Source organism: Anoplophora glabripennis, unplaced genomic scaffold (assembly GCF_000390285.2).
Source record: "Anoplophora glabripennis isolate ALB-LARVAE unplaced genomic scaffold, Agla_2.0 scaffold37, whole genome shotgun sequence".
Taxonomy (NCBI): Eukaryota; Metazoa; Arthropoda; class Insecta; order Coleoptera; family Cerambycidae; genus Anoplophora; species Anoplophora glabripennis.
Genome location: NW_019416243.1, coordinates 1,880,916 through 1,900,302, shown reverse-complemented (window position 1 = coordinate 1,900,302; position 19,387 = coordinate 1,880,916). Strand labels below are relative to the sequence as shown.

General features: G+C 33.8%; 1 protein-coding gene across 1 annotated transcript in view; it reads left to right on the top strand.

Moving 5' to 3' along the window:
• Positions 1-18,806, top strand: part of LOC108913506 (exostosin-2) — a 104,366-nt gene extending 85,560 nt beyond the window's left edge. Inside the window, exons 2-7 of the mRNA XM_018719061.1 lie at positions 5,617-5,826; positions 6,465-7,011; positions 10,303-10,483; positions 12,720-12,917; positions 12,987-13,228; positions 18,507-18,806. Of these exons, the coding sequence (XP_018574577.1) occupies positions 5,617-5,826; positions 6,465-7,011; positions 10,303-10,483; positions 12,720-12,917; positions 12,987-13,228; positions 18,507-18,728 (1,600 nt within the window). The 3' untranslated portion in view covers positions 18,729-18,806. The remainder of the gene's footprint in view (positions 1-5,616; positions 5,827-6,464; positions 7,012-10,302; positions 10,484-12,719; positions 12,918-12,986; positions 13,229-18,506) is intronic.
• The last annotated feature ends 581 nt before the right edge of the window (positions 18,807-19,387 follow it).

Genomic DNA, 19,387 nt, shown 5'->3' with positions numbered 1-19,387 from the left:
TTTTTTAATGCATTAATGTAATTTGCAACGAGAAAACTATTTTATAAGATATTTTAATAATCTTTAATTAAAAAAAACAAAAAAAAAATATGATCAATTTTCTACTCAATGAGGTTTTAGAATTTTGATGATTTATTTTTTTATAGGAGTATTTTGATATTAGTAATAGGTGTAAAAAATTCACACCGAAATAAAGTTAGGCAAAATATTATGCAAAAAAATAACTTTGGGGGTAATATTGAGTTTTCGAAAAAATGACTTCTACCATCATTTTTGTCTGGACATCCTGTATTTTTTATAAATTTAATTTATTTTTCCAGTTTTCGAAGATTGTAGGGCGATCTCCAGATATCAAAATTTTTTTGCAACAAATTGTTGCTTCCCTAAAATCAAAATCAGGTTCGATTTTTTTTTCTATCTCGCATAGGTTCGTTTCGAGATAATCTCAAATCGCATCGAATTTGGTCCACCATGTACACTTTAATTTTTATGAGTGCATTGTAGCCTCAATTCCGTTTGTGTCATTATCACACAATTTGAATTGTTGCTAATGACTCCACACAGTGGTATATCCTGTTTGTTTCGCATTTACACGCATCAGCTATCAAAAGATTATATTTTATTACTACCGTCGTGAAATGTGATATAATGCAGAGGATGGTGCGCTGTAATCACCAAATTAAATTTTTTAGAAGGCTATTCAAAGCATGTAATTATATAACAGACAGAAGTTCCCGAATTAAATATTATTCGTTGAACTGTTTTAAGTAGCTATTCCCAGGTTTGTTTAATTATTTATTGAGTTATAATGGACCAATAGAGAAGCGATTGGAAAAAAATATGCACATTTTTATGTGAAGAAAAATATACACATTTAAAAATAAATATAATTTTAAAACTGATTTAGGTACATATGTTGCTTAATTGGTACCGATGATGATATTTTTTTACTTAAAATAAGGTATATTGTACATTTTATTTGAGAAATCTCTCCGACCTTAGTTTTTGTTTGTAGTAGTCTATTTTTTAATAATGACTTCATATATACAGGGTTGCCCATACAGAAAATAATGATTTTTTTTTAAATATAAAGTAGAGCTGTTTTGCAGAAAGCTTTCTATAGTTTTTCATCAAACTGGCATATTGGACACTTTTCAGCATTTTTAAACTTTTCTTGTTTAAAAATTCAAACTATTTGAAACTATTTTTGCCTACCAAAAAATTTCAATGAAGAAGCAAACTATTAAAAAAGGTAATCTACTTTTGCTTTCAAAATTGCAATTGACATATTTTTTATATAAATTTGACAGTTTCAAATTTAACGAGGACAATAATAGATTAATTTTTGAATTGTGAGGAAAACGTTACAATGATACGTATTCTTAATTTGTGTTTTTCAGTGTGAGATTTTTTGTTAGACAAAAATAGTTTCATAAATGCACCCCTTGACTGAGCCATTCGACACAAGGGTTTCTGTGATTCATATTTAATTTTCTTCACATAACAAAATAATCAGAAACAATATTTTTTTTATTTAAATATATAGTTGATTTTAGTTAATAACGAAAATGTTTAGTTCATAAATGGATAATTAACCTTGCGCTAGTACTAAAAATATATTGTAAAAACTATTATTTAAAGAATCATCAACGAAATCACCAACATGAGTACCCTGTATACAAAATAATCTTTTAAGTATGTAGTTATAACAAAGTATGAAAAATATAACTGAAATATACAGAGTGGGCCGTTAGTGTGAGAAAGTCCCTTGTTACTCAATACAGAAAAAAAGTTTACATAAAAGTTGTACAGAATCAAGAGACCTAAACTACAAAATTAATTTGAAACATACAGGGCGATGAGTAAAACCGGGACACGCCAAAGATTACATTTTTTAAATGAAGCACCCTGTATATTTTTAAACATATGGGTTTCCGAGAAAATTCTATATGTGGCATTATAAATAGTTTATCATTTTATTCATTTGGGGTTGCCAAGTTATGTAGAAAATTCTTCGAATTTTGGAAAAAACATGAAGTTGTATTAACTTTCAGCTACTAACACTTGGGACAAAATAATTAGACAGAGTTATAGGCAAATGTTAGACAAATATTAGCTAATATAGATATTTTATACAGGGCATTTTTTATAATACGATCATTGGTAGTGATCAAAGACGAAAATTTACCACCACTTAAGTGGCAGTTAGCTAGAGTGATAGAGTTACATTCTGGAAGTGACAATACGTGCCGCGTTGTATCAGTGAAAACAGCTAAAGGTGTGTTCAAAAGAGCCGTGACTCAGTTATGTGAACTGCCTTTTGATGACTCTAAGGATTAAAAATTGAGTTGATATTACGCTGATATGTTTGGTACACTCTTTGTATCTCTATGTTTATACTTGATTGTTGTTTATGGGTTTATGTATACCAGTATGTTGAAAGACAGGCTTTCAAGGCTGGCGGTATGGTCAAGACATAGCAGCGTTGTTTTTCGTTTTTTGTAGTAGTAGGTTGTTTACTGTCATAGTGACAAATTTTTACATATTTTTCGAGTCCGATAAATAAATCTTGCAAGCCTGTCCGATTGCTTCCCAAGTTATATACCTGCTCTAATACAAAAATACAGTCCACTAACAAAAAGGGTCTTTCATTATCAAAACAAAGTTGGTCCTTCGAGCCGGATTGGACGACTTGTGGAAAATTTGTGTACGCTGGAAAGGATACGAGTGCCAGAGGTTCTNTAGACTGCTCCGCTTTAGCTTGTGTACCTCCGGAACTTCCCGATTCCTCCGCCCTTGGAGACTCAGGACCAACGTGTAATAATGAATTATGTCTTTTGCCGCAATATCTACAGCCTCTCGAATTGCATTTTATAACCCGATGTCCCTTTTTTAGACAATTCCAACACAATTCCGCCTTACCTATTTCCTGTCTCTTTGATGCAACAGGTAAATCTATGAATTTTCTGCAGTGGTATAATGCATGTTTACCCTCTTTACAAAACCAACACACATCATCACTAGAAGCGACGAATGATTTTAGTGTAGTGTGAACCTTTTCCGTTTTTATTTTATTTTCGTTACCACCCGGTACCCTTTTTGTCTGTGCGTTTACCGTTTCCAAGAACTGACACCTTTGTTCTAAGAAACCCGTAAATTCTTCTAACGTCGAAAACTTATCTATAGACCCTTGCCGCTTCCATTCACGCCTTGTGTATGAATCTAGTTTGTTCTCTAAAATAAAAATCAACATTATGTCCCAATGCTCAACCGGCACTTTTAATGTTTTTAATGCGCGAATATCTTTTCTGACTTCATTTAGAAATTTTCTCAAATGGGTATAAGATTCTTTAATAATCGGTTCATAATTGAATAATGCTTCAAGATAACCTATAGTAATGATTTTTTTATTTTCGAACCTTTGTTTTAACAACCCCCAAGCCTCTTTATAATTTTCCGACGAAACCTCTAAATTACTTATTACTTCCGCGGCGCTACCCTTGAGACACCTTTTTAAATAATAAAATTTTTGTATGTCAGATAAGCTTGCATTAGAATCTACTAAAGTATTAAAGGTCTCCTGAAATTCACACCATTCTGTATTAGAGCCATAAAATGTAGGAATTTCCATTACAGGTAGTTTAATATCTGCGTTTAACGTTTTTTGCGGTGTGCTAGTTGGTACGAGACCTGACTCAGAACCCTCTAATTCTCTTAAACGTGCGACACAATCAAAATATGCTTCCTCGAACGAAATCCGCTCGCTCTCCTGTTTTTCCGCCCCGTATTCATCAAACTTTTCGATTTTAAATTGTACATTTTCGAATTCATTCCACAATTCCCCGCACTTCAGTACTCTAGCTGGAATCTGTTTTATCTTGTCGATAGTAAACTCCCTAATAAATGAATTGATACGCGTTAACTGTCCCTTGATAGTTGCTCGCTTACGCATAAGCTCTGTTAATTCCGCCATTGTAATAATACTCAGTTAGATGAGCTTTACGTATCAATAACCCAAATCAAAGCATGCAAAATTAACCCGGAATATGAAATCAAGGAAATAATTGGTACTGACTTTTATGCAGCCTAATTCTACCCAATATGATAAATAGTAAATACCAGTTTCCGTCCAATTTCAGTGCTACTTGTTCCTTATTTTGAGTCCGCCAATATCCGAATCAGCTGATGAATGACCTACTTAGCTCCAATTCCCTGATCTTCGCTGCCTCGGCGGAACGACTGCTTCAAGCACATGTTCCTTTTGTTTTCCTGACCCCTGGAACCTCTCTCCTCCAATCGTCGCCGTGTAGTTGCCTCAGCTATTGGCTGCAATCGATTACCTCCTACTTGTTGCTTATCCTTCTGCTGGCGCTCACGTGCAGAACCTCTGGCACTCGTATCCTTTCCAGCGTACACAAATTTTCCACAAGTCATTTGTCACTATGACAGTAAACAACCTACTACTACAAAAAACGAAAAACAACGCTGCTATGTCTTGACCAATCATTTTTAGAAACTTGATTTTCTAAATTTTTTCAAATGGAATACCCTGTATTTTATTGTTCTATTTTATCCACATATCGGTCCACTTCAACTTTTGTTAAGCATGTTCTATATCTAAAATTGTTAGTTTTTAAGATATAGCAACATTTCTGAAAAAACTTTTTATTATTTTATAGAATACCACAAATAAATATTAAATAATAAAATTAACTCAAAATGGAATGATAAATTATGAACTGACAAGTTGACACAATGTAACGTCTTTTACCAAAGCCATTTCGTGCAACCGAAAATAATAAAAAATAGGTCTTTCCAGAATTTTTGCTATATCTTAAAAATAACAACTTTAGGTGTAGAACATACTTGATAAAAGTTGAAGTGACTCATATGTGAATAAAATAGAACAATAAAATACAGGGTGTTCCATCTGAAAATCAAGTTTGAACTTTCTAAAAATGATTTTACTTTATAAAAAATGCCCTGTATAAAATATAGATATTAGCTAATATAGGAGCCTTTGCCTAACATTTGTCTATAACTCTGTCAAATATTTTTGCTCCAAGTGTTAGTAGTTGAAAGTTAATAGAACTTCTTCGAGGTCATGTTTTTTCCAAAATTTGAAGAATTTTCTACATAACTTGGCAACCCCGCACTAAAATGTTAAACTGTTTATATTGCCATATATAGAATTTTCTCAGAAATCCCTATGTTTAAAAATATACAGGGTGTTCCATTTAAAAAATGTAATATTTGGCGTGTCCCGTTTTTACTAATCGCCCTGTATGTTTCAAATTAATTTTGTCTTAAGTTTTTTGATTCTCTACAACTGTATTAAGGGAGTTATTTTACTTTCTCACATTAATGGCCTAAGCAAATCAATTGTTACGTGTTTCAGTTAAAAACTTAAGCAGATTCAGATCTAGAGCGACGCCTGGCTTACTTGAAATTATGTAATGAAGGAATCAGTATAAAGATGTCGTGAAAAAAAAACAGTTTTATTTGAATAGTACCAATAATTTTAACTTGAATATTTATTTAACCATTTAAATTAGTCAAAAATAAGTAGTCGCGTTAATTTCGTTTTCAGTTATTGATACACTTGTTTATTTCTAGCTGGAGAAATGGCGAAAACCACTTAATCTTCAACATGATCTCTGGAAGCGCTCCAGATTTCTCCCGTGTCGTGGAGCTCCACCTGGGAAATGCCCTGGTGGCAGGAGCAGGATTCGACACGTATACGTTTCGAGAAAAATTTGACGTGTCTTTGCCTTTGTTCAGTCCTGTGGCCAAATTAGGAGAAGTTGAAGGCACCTTCCATGATAGGTATTTATTATGAACTCCCTACTATCTATGTACAGATAACGATATAAAATTACTTCTTCAAATGCATATAATCAGTTTTTCTATAACTGTATCAGCATTGGTTATTTTTTCCAGTAGTAGAATTTCAGCTGTAGTAAGCCATTCACTAAGTGGTACCTATATTTTTAGAAATTTAGTCAAGTAAAAATAAATTCGACTTGATTTGGCTTGATTTTTTTACCGTTACTACTTGATTGTTGGAATTTCTTGTATATTGGTCAATAGCATCATCTGCTACTGTTACAAGAGTTTTTTCAGAGATATTCTTATTACAAAAACTCATAACATTGATTAAATACCGAAAAATATAGAAATCCTGAGGATGTTGATTTAAATCAATGAAACCTCGACGGTTATATAAATTGTTTTCTTTTCCATCAATTGACATAAAATCTAGAAAAAATAACAAGCAATATTATCCTAGTAGATAATTGTTAAATATAAAATGAATAGAAATTCTTTCGTGGTTATTTTGAGGTCTATAGAATAGTTGTTGGATTTCCGATATGATTTTTAATATAATTTTGTAATAGTTGAAATTACAAATAGTTTACATTTACTGTTTTACTTTACATCGATTAATTAATTATTTTTTTTAGGACCTGGTTAGTAACCTCATCCCAGTTAAACATAGATCCGTACTTTGCTAGCGAATTGCAAAAATTGTCATATCAGTACCACGGCTCTCTACTGATACTTGATTCCTGCCATATACACAATTATACTCAACGTTGCGAAGTCAATTCTGGTCAGAAACATGCCTACCCTCAAATCCTGCAGGATAGCGCCTTTTGTATAGTTTTTCGTGGCGAGAGAATGGGCCAGTTCGTTCTACTGGAGGCGATGGCAGCCAACTGTATTCCCGTCATTGTGATAGATGGCCACGTGATGCCATTTAATAATGTGATAGATTGGAAACGTTTTTCCATTTTTATTATGGAAAGCCATTTGAATACTCTGATGGATGTGCTCAATAACATTTCCGACAAACGTATCAGGCAGATGCAGAACGTCCTGCTGTTTATGTATAAGTCGTATTTTTCGAGTATGGAACAAATAGCTTTAACTACGCTTGATATTATTCAAGATCGTGTGTACCCGCATTTGAGTAGGACGTACGATGAAATCAATTTAATGCCTTCTGAAGTAAGTATAAAGTTAGTATTGTATCGGGTGTCTCAGGAAAACGTACATACCAGTAATAACGACGGTAACACATTACGCGGTTGTGCCGCGTTGGCGCGCGGCGTAACCGCGTAGGGGATTGCGGTTCTACCGCACGATGTTTTTTGGGAACATTTTTGCGGTATACCGCATAGTGTGGCACCGGGATTGGGGTTCTGCCGCATGTCGTGTGTTAATTGTAACATGTCACGGTTGGGTTTCGTGCTGCAGCTGCAGAAAACAAAATGTAATTTCTTCTTTCATATGGTATAGGAATATTTGCTTAATCAGTCTGTTCTTAATTGTCGTTTAAAATCTTTAAAGAAATGATAATTTGCGGACACATTTAGACCGATTATTCAAACCTTTTAATTTTTATTTTAATTCAGCAGGTACCAGCGTCGGTTTTTTTGAAAAACGGCGTCTTCAATCCTAACTTTATACCCATGCGTTTTCGGTACCGTCTAGAATATTTGTCTAGTTTCTTTTTGTGAGAGTTTGATTTAGTTTATGTTAAAGTTTCCAAGTATTAATGTTAAAATCAGTAGTGTACAGGATACGCCATTTTCGAGAGTTTCTCGAGGTATCCAGACAAAAGATAGTGAAGATGCTTCAGACCCTATCTACTTCCAAGAAAATATGCAAAATTTCCATTCAAACAATGCATATACATACCGTGAGCGGAAAAAGTGTGGAATATATTTATTTAAAAATCAGATATTCGTTATTTGAAAAATCGCTCGGACCCGTCGAATTATATTTTTAGTTGCTCATTTTCTGAAGCAATTTTCATTTATACAGGGTGGCACAAAAAAAAGTTATGAAATCAAGGCCAACTTTTTTCTGATCATTTTTTATGTAACAACTTATACCTATCTTTAACCGTTTTCGAGATAATGGCGTTTGAATATACTCGTAGAATGAGGAAAATTTTCAAAAATTACCCTGAGATTCACCCTGCTGGTTTTAATATAAAACCACGTTTACTTTTCCATCTTAGATTTGTGTGGTTCACAGAAAGTTGCTTCAAATCAGAAAAATCCATAAGAAATATGTGGTTCAGTGTTCAAAATTTGCAAAATAACCTGGCTCGTAACTTAAATAGTGACATTTAACAAAATCATATTTTATACAATAAAATTATGCGTTTTTAATTAAATTATACATAAATCCTCACTTATATGTTTTATATTCAAGTCATTGCGGCCTAGTGATCAAAATAAATCACCGAACCACTTATTTCTTATGGATTTTTCTGATTTGAAGCAACTTTCTGTGAACCACACAAATCTAAGATGGAAAAGCAAACGTGGTTTTATTTTAAAACCAGCAGGGTAAATCTCAGGGTAATTTTTGAAAATTTTCCATATTCTATATTCAGACGCCATTATCTCGAAAACGGTTAAATATAGGTATAGATTATGTTACATAAAAAATATTCAGATTTTCATGGAGAACTGAATAAAAATACAAAAAAGTGGGGTTTCCATTTAAAAAAGTTGGCCTTGATTTCATAACTTTTTTTTGGGCCACCCTGTATAAATGAAAATTGCTTCAGAAAATGCGCTAAATAAAAATATAATTCGACGGGTCGGAGCAATTTTTCGAATAACGAACATCTGATTTTTAAATAAATATATTCCATACTTTTGCCGCTCACTGTATATATTTATATAAACAATTAGGTACTTATACAAAGTGTTTTGTTAAACTTCCCAGCGCTACATTTAGAAAATTAATAGAAATATCTAGGTTTTGTAAAAAAATGTTACGTGATACGCATACCCGCAAATGATTTAAATTCTTGAAACACTGAAAAGTGATAATTTTACAGAAAATTATTTTTAAGATGAATCTCAGATCATAGTAGCTTTGGAAGTTTTTTGATAAGTTACACAAACTTGTTTAAATTTTGATACATGAATCAGTAAACCCTCAATTTCTGTTTGATTGTTTTTCTTTTAGGTAGAAAAATAAATCATTTATGCTTGTGCATCCTTTGGAGTAACAATTTTATAACAGAAAAATAAAAAAGGTTTTTAAGGAAAACGAAAATGAAAAACAATTTCTGATTAAACATGAAACTGGATAAAATAATTTTTATTACCATTTTAACCGGTGCGACTTATATACGAAAAAAAAAACATCCATTAAAAAAATATTTCTGCATTCTGCATCTGTAACTTGTTTACATGTAAATACTATACATACTTATTTAAAAAGCACCACAAATTTTCTCAGTTCTGAAAAGAATATTTTTTGTATTGTTTAACAAAGATTAATTTGGAAGTAAATCCTAATAAACACTTTTAAAATATACAAATAACGGATATAAACATACCACAAATTACGAACAACCCTGAATTTACATTTGATCTAGGCTTTTAGTTTGTGACTTTTTTTCATAACTCCTTAAACACCAAATTAATAAAATTAAATTTACTTGCCGCCAAAAGCACATGGAACTCAGACATTGTTGAACAAGTTGGATTTGCTAGGTATTGTTTTTGTTCAGGTAGACATATGTTTAATTTTTACAGACTAAAAAATTTATCACATAAGTAATTGCAAAAACTAAGTAATTTAATGATATAAAAAATGTACACACACTAAGTAAATACCGAAACATGTTCAAGAGAATGAATCATTAAAACTTTTAACGAATTTAAAAATCATTCAAAGCTACTGAAAAATAATGATCTGTGAAAATGATTGTCATTTTGAACATTTGTTGCAGCATGTTTTTTTATAGTTCTATAAAAAATGAACACACATATTTGAACAAAAAGTAAAACTTAGATATTGTACGCAGGAATTCGAAATTCTAACTTTTAAAAAGTAGTAACTTAGAATATTGCTAGATTGCTGTACAATAAACGTCCTGTACAACTCACTTAGAACTAATTCGACCAGGTCATTTGAAGTTTCTCAGAATATATAAAATTTCAGTACTAAATGTTGATTATTATATTATTTTTGGACATAACGGCAAATTAATTAAAAAGGAAAAAGAAAGTTTACTGCTCTGTATCTTGAAAACAAAAAATGATAGATCCATAGTTCATAGTAAAAAATCTTCTTATTTCTTTAGTATTCCATTATTCTTAGAATTTAAGGCACTTTTCTGAAACACCCTATATCTTTTTGTTAAAATATTTTATCGATTTTTAGTAGTAGTTTCAAATAAGACTTGATTCAGTTTTATATAATAATATACAATAATATTCTTTTCAGCACGAAGTTTTTAATATAAAGTTTTTAAATTATTTTTAGGTCAATAAAAATCCATTATTTTTTCCAATGACTGCCCCAAAGTCTCATGGATTCACTGCAGTCATTTTAACATACGATAGAGTAGAGAGCTTATTTCTCTTGACTGAAAGGCTATCAAAAGTTCCTAGTCTTATGAAAATTGTGGTCGTTTGGAATAACCAGAAGAAGAGTCCTCCACCTTGTAAGTAAAGTTTCTCTTTGTTATACAGGGTATTGTAAAGGTGCACTGCCTAAAACACATTCTTTTAAATAACAATAAACTTACTGGTTCTATCAAAATTGACACAGGTAGCTTTTCGATTGTGACAATTTAATCAAAGAATAGTTTTTTCTACACACACAATGGTGGTTAAACGGGGTAGGTAATATAGGATTTTATTTAAAGAAATTAGCGTTACATTTCCGGTAAAGTAATTAATTTATTAATTTTTCTGAAAGACCAAAAGAGATAAAATTCGGAGAAAATTTGCAAAAAACGTTTCTATGCACTTTGACAACAGATTCCGAATATCAAAAATCCCATGAATTGTTTCCAAACATTTCTGTTATACTAATTAAATAAAAAAAAATTAATGAGAAAATTAGTGATGAAATCCTTCAGGCCATATTTAAGATTTATAAAAGTTGAGTTAAAAAAAATCTGAATTTGTATTGCAGAAATAGTGAATTCTCTTACAAATGGATATAATGTATCAATTAAATATGAATGGAATATATGGCACTTGTCTTTAAAATCTGTTTCGTCAATAGATTATTGCTAAAATTTCCAATCATCGAGTTGTTGCCCCAATTTTTTCATTTTTTTATTCCAGATTGTTAAATCTCTGTATCTACATACAGTGTGTCCCGTTTTTCAGGTTAACACCTCTGAAAATGTGAGAAGACTGTGGACTTTCCGCAAGCCAATTTTTTTACAAATAGTACCCTGAAGGGAGGTTATATTCTACTAATCATTTTATTGATGTGACAAAATCCTGGCCTACTACGATTTTTTTAAAGGGTCGTTTTTCCAGAAAGTTTAGGCATTTTTTTATCAAAAAGATAATATCACCAGGCTATTCAACACCCATCAAAATACCCATATACCAAATTTGAACAACAAATGTCTATTGAGTGTTTTTTTATGTGGTTCCAAACTTCAAAAAATCAGAAAACTAAAAATTATAATAAGTAGGTCAAAGATTGCCATGAAAGTAAAAACAAATACCAATCGGACAAAGAAAAAATACAGGCACTATAAATTTAAAATTTTTAATTATATTAATTAATTATTTTTAATTAATTATAAAAATAATAACTTACAAAAAATATAATGAATTGTAAATACTAAGTTGTTAAACAAAAAAATTGTAAAACGTTAATCTAAATTAAATTTTAGTTTTCTCCACCAAACCTTCCAGTCGAACACATTTTTCCAATCCTCTTCTTAAATTTAAAAATAATTTACAGTTGTTGTGGAGTAGTCTCTGCACAAATTTGTCTTATGCAATTCATTAGGTCATCCAAATTCCTTGGTCTGTTTTTATAAACTTTTTGTTTTATAAAACCCCAAAAGTAAAAATCCATAGTTTGAGAAAACTAAAATTTAATTTAGATTGTTTTGCAGTTTTTTGTTTAAGAACTTAATATTTATAATTCATTATCTACATTTTTTGTATGTTAATTATTATTATTTTTATTGTGGCCGCAATTAAAAGTGTTAAATTTTTAGTGTCTGTATTTTTTTCTTTGTCCAATTGGTACTTGTTTTCACTTTCATGGCAATCTTTGACCTGCTTATTATAATTTTTAGTTCCGATTTTTTGAAGTTTGGCACCACATAAAAACACCCAATAGACATTTGTCGTTCAAATTTGGTACATGGGTATTTTGATGGGTGGTAATATTATCTTTTTGATAAAAAAAAATGGCTAATACCGCTTTCTGGAAAAATGACACTTTTAAAAAATCGTAGTAGGCCAGGCTTTTGTGACATCAATAAAATGATTAGTAGAATATAACCTCCCTTCAGGATACTATTTGTAAAATAATTGGCTTGCTGAAAGTCCACAGCCTTCTCACATTTCCAGAGATGTTAACCTGAAAAATGGGACACACTATATCACTTTGAGAATGCTTTATTAACTGTTTGTGAACCTGTCTTCATAGTAAGCTGTTACTTAAAATGATACATTCTATCTCCTGTTTCAGTATGGTGCCATATTTCAAAGATATTTTAAATTTTTTAACATTTTCCTTTTTTAGTTCATTCACTCGTTTTAATTGTACACTCAGTTAATAGAATAGAATAATAGTACAAGTACTAGTACAATTGTTTTTGCCAGATAATCTAAACAAATCAGATAGTTAGTGTTATTAATTATCTTGTCACATTTTAATTTACGATGTTATAAAAAAAAATGTATTTTTTTTTATAGTGACCGAGTTTCCAAAGGTGGCAAAGCCAATAAACGTAATAAAGACAAAAGCAAACAAGCTTTCTAACAGATTTTATCCATATCGGGAAATCGAAACTGAGGCAGTTTTACACATTGATGACGATATTGTGATGCTGACTTCCGATGAGGTAGAATTTGCATACGAAGTTTGGAGGGAATTTCCAGATCGAATTGTGGGTAAGTACAAGACAAAAATTAATTTTAATGTGCTTTGTTATCTAAACGATAATATTTGCTTGTGTTCAGGGTTTCCTTCGCGAACCCACATATGGGACAATGTGACCAACGCTTGGAAGTACGAATCTGAGTGGACCAACGAGATATCCATGGTTCTGACGGGAGCAGCCTTTTTACACAAATACTGGAGTTACCTCTACTCGAAAGACTTGCCTTCGGAAGTAAAAGACTGGGTGGACGAGCACATGAATTGCGAAGATATTGCCATGAACTTTCTAGTTGCCAATCTGACGAATAAACCTCCTATAAAAGTAAGTACTATTTTATGTAATCGAAACTGGTGTAAAAATGACATTAATTATTGAAAATTGGAAACCTTAAGTGTTTATAAAGTATGTAATATAATGATATCTCTATCTCTCAATTTTTATTAATATCATATTTTTATATAAAATATAAGGTATGCCACTTCATATTTATAATTTTTTTAATACGGATTCTGATATAATTTCATTTAGCCACAGTTTGTGCAAAAAGTAATTTTATTGCTTTGTCAATTCTTTTCAAAAATATTTTTTAAATATTGAAAAGTTTTATGGAAATGTGGGTACACATATCTGCAAGTGACTCATTTTAAGTATTACGTCAAAAACGCCAGCCTGATGCCAGACCGGTCTAACAGTTGCAAGCGACCGAAAACAAGACGAATCTGCAACGCTATGGCAGATTGGCACCAGAGACCAGATGCATATACCTGCACACAGAAAGCAACCCTGAGAATTAAAATTGAAAAATCATGAGTGTTAAAATTCTGTAGGTTAAATCAGTAGTTCTCAAACTTTTTTCTCTGAGTGTTCAAAATATAATTTAGCTTACTTTTAATAATTGTAGGTTACATATTTATCATAATAGAATATAAAATTAAACTGCAGTATAGTTAACATTTCTTCCTTAATCAAAATGGTAGTTAACTTCACTGATAATTGAAAAACCAGATCTATTATGGTCTCATTCATAAAATCTAAAAGAAAAAAGCTGTTTCAGAAATGTTTAATTATTGTTAACTAATTAATTCTTAAACTAAAGAGTGACCACAAAAATCACCCGTTTTTTTCACAATTCGCAGAGAAGTAAAGAAAATAGATAAAAATATGTTTTTAGTCTCAAATTACTCGTTGTAAAAAATTAAGATGATGTAGATTTTAGTTTTCTGAAAATTTTCAAAAATCACTCCTATTTAGGGGTTGAAAAGACGCCCAATAAATATAAAAACTATTAACATGTGAATTTTTCTATCGAATGATTCTTGATACAAAGAAAGATTTATTCTCATGCCTGAAATACGCCGCCATTATTCCATGGCTAGAAATTGGCCTCAATGATTTGGGATCGAGGGGGATTATCCCTCTTTATCCTGCCTCATCTCGTGTAGGCCTGGACAGCCTTCGTAGGTGGGCCCCATCCGTCGTCTACCCCGACCGCAAATGCGGCCGGTGTAGGCGCTTTGTGGGACCTCCTTTTGTCCTGGCTGGGCCCCGCCGGCTAGGGCCCTTTCTTCTGGCGCTCTTCTTGCTTCGCCGGCTCGTCTGTGTAAACCCCGGGGGTAGTGTCATGTTTATGTGTGGTATGGTTGGGTAGGGTAGTGCGGCTATGCAGCCTGGGATGCGCTTTGCTAAGGTGGCCCTTAAGCTAGCGCGGGAAGGGAGAGGTAAGGAGGGTATGGGGGTGTGTATGTGTGTGTGTGTGTGTGTGTGTCGTTGTCTTCGTTTCTTGATCCTGGCTGTCTCTGAAACAGAAAAGGTTAGCGGGCAGGGGGGGGGTCATTGGGGTGGTCACCCAGGGTCAAAAAGTTGGTGTCTAGGTCTTTTGTGTTTGTCGGTCACGTCGGGTACGTAGTCAACGGCTTGCCTGAGGAGGGGATTGTCATGTCTAGCGGCTACGTCAAATCGTTTCTCCGCGTTTTGTCTTATTGTCTGTGTAGCGTTTGTGTATTGTAAGTCTCGTAATATGTCAGTGTTTCTTACGTACCAGGGCGCGTCGGTGGCCGTGCGGAGGGCTATGTTTTCCACAGCCTGTAATGACTTTAAGTGGCTTTTTGCCGCGTGACCCCACGCCGTGGAGGCGTAGGTTAGCTGCGGTTGAAGTACCACCTTGATAAGCGTTCGCTTATTCCTTAAACTGAGGGTGTTTCCACCTTTGAGTAAGGGATAGAGCCTAGCCCTGGTGGTCTTCGCTCGCGCCACCGTCTCCACGATGTGCGGTTTCCACGTGAGACGCTGGTCCATCGTCACGCCCAGGTATCGTGTTTGTCGATTCCAGGAGATGGGTTCCTGGGATAGTGTCAGTCTGTCGAGGTTTTGTGGGATTTTTCGTTTGGTAAAAAGGATAGCCGAACTTTTGTTGGGATTAATTTTGACTTTCCACCTGTTGCACCAGGTTTCAAGTTGGTCTAAGGAGTTTTGGAGGAGGGAGACGGAATATCTAGGATCTACGGATTGGGATGTGATTGTCAGGTCGTCGGCGTATAAGTATATGTTGGTGTTGGGGGGATGTGGGATGTCGGAGTTGTAAATGGTGTATAGGTGTGGGGACAGGACGGTGCCCTGGGGGACACCGGCCTCCATGGGACGGGTGGTGGAAAGGGAATCTTGGATTTGGATGCGGAATTTTCGGTGGTGTAGGTAGGATTTTATGAGTTTGGTAAAGGATATGGGATATTGGTTGGTGAGCATTTTCATCAGTAGGCCTTCATGCCAAACCGTATCGAAGGCCTTTGCGACGTCCAGGAAGACAGCACCAGTGTACTGTCCCCTGTTGAAGGCCGCCGTGATGTGCTCGGTAAGGCGAAGGATTTGGAGTTCAGTGGAGTGATTGGGTCGGAAGGCGAACTGCTCGTCTGGAATGACTTGCAGTTCTTGGGAGTGGGTTCTTAGACGGGTTAGGATAATTTTTTCTACCACTTTGCTCATAGCCGGGAGCAGGCTAATGGGCCGGTAGTTGGATGGGATGGTGTGATCTTTGTTGGGTTTTGGGATAAGGATTATGTTTGCTGTTTTCCAGCGGGTAGGGAAGTGTCTTAGTCTGAGTGTCGCGTTTGTTATGTTTAGTAGGGCCATGAGGCCCTTGTGTGGTAGTCGTTTAAGTGTCGTGTTATGTATATTGTCGGGTCCGGGGGCTTTTCTGTTTTTAAGTCTGCGTATTGTCAGTCTTAGTTCGTCAGGTGTTGCGGGGGGGATTATGTCATTGTCTGGCTCTCTGTCGACGCGTCGGGCCGCGCGCTCAGCCACTATCTCGAATTCCTCGTCTTCGTCGGGCAGCTGAGGCAGTCTACACTGCAGTTCCAGGCTATCGGCGAAAGCCTCGGCCTTTTCCTGGTTCGTGTAAACCACCCCCACACTACCGTGGATTGGAGGAATTTTACGGCGAGCGGTCTGTCGCAGGGCCCTCTGCGTTTTCCAGAGGCTGTTGTCTTGTGGATCCAGCGACTCCAGGTGCCTAGCCCAGTTATCCTGGGCCAGTTCATCCAGAGCCGCCTTCACCCGTCTGTTAAGTACGTTTAAGTCATGTCTGTGTCGGGGGAGGCGGGTGCGGGTGGCAAGCCGTTTCGCACGTCGTCTGTCACGTATTAAGTTTTTTATGTCATCGGGGAGGGTGCCCCGGGGGCCTGAAATAAGCATTAAAAAATCCACCCTTAAGCGCGCTCAGGGGGTGGAATCATTCTCAAAAATAGAGAATATCAGAAATAATTGTAAAAATTAAAAAAAAAGTATATTAAGATAATTCATTCAATAGAATAATTCACATGCTAATAGTTTTTATATCAATTGGTAGTATTCAAATTCTTCATTTTTGTCATTTATTTAGCTCCTAAGTAGGGGTGATTTTTAAAATTTTCAAAATACTAAAAGCTATGCTCATTTCAGTTTTTTACAACAAATAATTTGCGACCAAAAACATATTTTTATGTATTTTATTTAATTCTCTGCAATTTGTGAAAAAATGGGCGAAAATCACAGGTTTTTTGCGATTACTCTTTAAAAGTATTATTACAATGGCTGACAGGCTATTACAGAATAATCTCCTGATAATAGTGTTAGTGAATATGGTTGTATCAATAGTATTTACTATATTATTAAGATTCTGTAAAGATTCTGTGGGTTAAATCAGTGGTTCTCAAACTTTTTCTCTGTCCAAAATTGCGTTTAATTGTATTTAGCAAGTAGCTAAATACAGGTGTAGTTAATTTTCCTTAGATCTTAATAGATTGGAAAAACATATCTCTTGGAATGCTTATTTATTGTCTTTACCTTTCTATAGATTATAGATCTTTTGTTGTGTGAACTTATACAATTGTAACCTTTGTTGCATTACTGTCCCAAGTAGGTACTAAAGAAATTTTGAAAACCACTAATGTTTTGTTAAATTAATGATCAGTCAATTACAAATGACTTATGATCCACCAACTGGCATTGTTATTAGTCTTCTTCATAATTTATTTATCTTGATGTACTTTTTTTTCTATCTTCAGATGAAAACCTCCTGAAAGCGTGTCAGAAATACATATGTATGTTCCAATCATTTTATAATTCCAAGATATGGCTAATTTCTATATTTTTTTTATTCAAAAGTTGGAGAACAACTATTAGGGGGAAAATCTTTTTTTAAGTAAGAATTTGTTTTTATTTTTTACCTACAAAAATTATCATTTAAGCCTCTCTTTTTTTACATAAAAAATGGTTGTAGTTGGCCATACAACTGGGCTTCTGATAAGTTTCCACAAGATCCATCCAGTAGAAAAAATATGTTGTGGGTGAGATATAATCTAATAAACTATGCCATATTTTAATTGTCAGTACTACTCAATGCCTGCTGCTACAAAACATTGCTTTGTACATTCGTTTCATAATGCCTGCAAATTAGTAGGTACAGAGCAATGTTTTATGCCAATAGGTATTAAGTAGCAATTAAGATATGGTCATACAGTTATTATTACCACTAGAGATGCTCAGCAAAAGCTCTAGGTATACGATTTGTACGTCACATAAAATAACAATCAATTATAGGAAAGAGGGTAGGTGGGGGAATGTATTGTATGAACATTTCCGTCTCACCAACAGTGAAAGTAACAATATCTTTCATTTAAAAGGGAAAAATATTAGAAATTTTGATACAAATTTTGATAAATATTGTAGGTAATTTTAATTGAATTTCTTATTCATCATTTTATAGAAAATTATATTAGTCTATTGCTGTTTAATAGACATTGCTGGTCTAATTCAATACTGGATAATTCATATAGCCCGGAGAGTAGTTGTTTTATACAATAGGACTGTTAGATCATTAAAATAGGTCAACAAAAAAAACACTTTTATAAAACATTTCTTTACATAAATATAAACAAATAAATTTCTGATCCAATCATAACTATCCATATACTAAGAACAGTTTGAGAACCCCTGACATTTTGTTAAAATAATGATCTCACATAAAAAAACTCTTGTGAATCACCAATCAACATAGCTATACTTGTACTTATCCTATACTTCTCTGATACAAGGTTTTGGTTTAAACCAATTTTATCTTTTCTAGGTTACTCCAAGAAAGAAATTCAAATGCCCTGAATGTACAAACAATGAAATGCTCTCCGCAGACCTTGGCCATATGGTGGAGAGGTCGCACTGCATAAATCGATTTGTTAAGGCATTCGGAAAGATGCCTCTAAAGACGGTAGAATTCCGGGCAGACCCGGTTCTGTTCAAGGATCCATTCCCAGAGAAATTAAAACGCTTTAATGATATTGGCAGCCTGTAAATAGTTTTTTAAGGAGTTATTTAATTTTGTAGATATTTGTACATATTGTAGATATTTTACTGTTGTACTGATTTTTAAACCAGGGTTAAATATTTTTTTTACATGTTTTATTAGTTTTTTATATTATTTAAATGTTTTGTATATGTTGTAAATGGAAGTCAAATTATATATTTACTTTTAATATATTTTTATTGCCTCGTAACTGTGGTTTGTGTATTTACATTAGACAGGGTGTGGCAGGAATAACGCGCTGATTTGGAGGGATCAGAGCTGGGGTGGGATGCGGTGGAGGTACAGCAGTGGGGAGTGGTTTTACATGGACAGCAATATGAGGGTTGCCTTTTATATTTCGGGAATGGACGATCCTGGTGTTGCTATCTGACAACCGATGTCCGTATCGTAAAATTCAAATTTCGTGAAGGTTGTTACAGAAAACCTTGATACTGTTTTCGTGAACTGATATTGCAAGATCGTCATGTGACTTATCATGAGATTGAGGCATCCTTGGCATTAGTGGGACCAGCATACATTCAATATTGCATGAACATTTGGCCGCCAAAAAAATTTGTTTGTGTTGTATCCCACATAATTTGAAAAATGCTCAAAAATAGACTCGTGTCGATTAGTCGAAAGAAATACTCCAGAAATACAATTGCGAT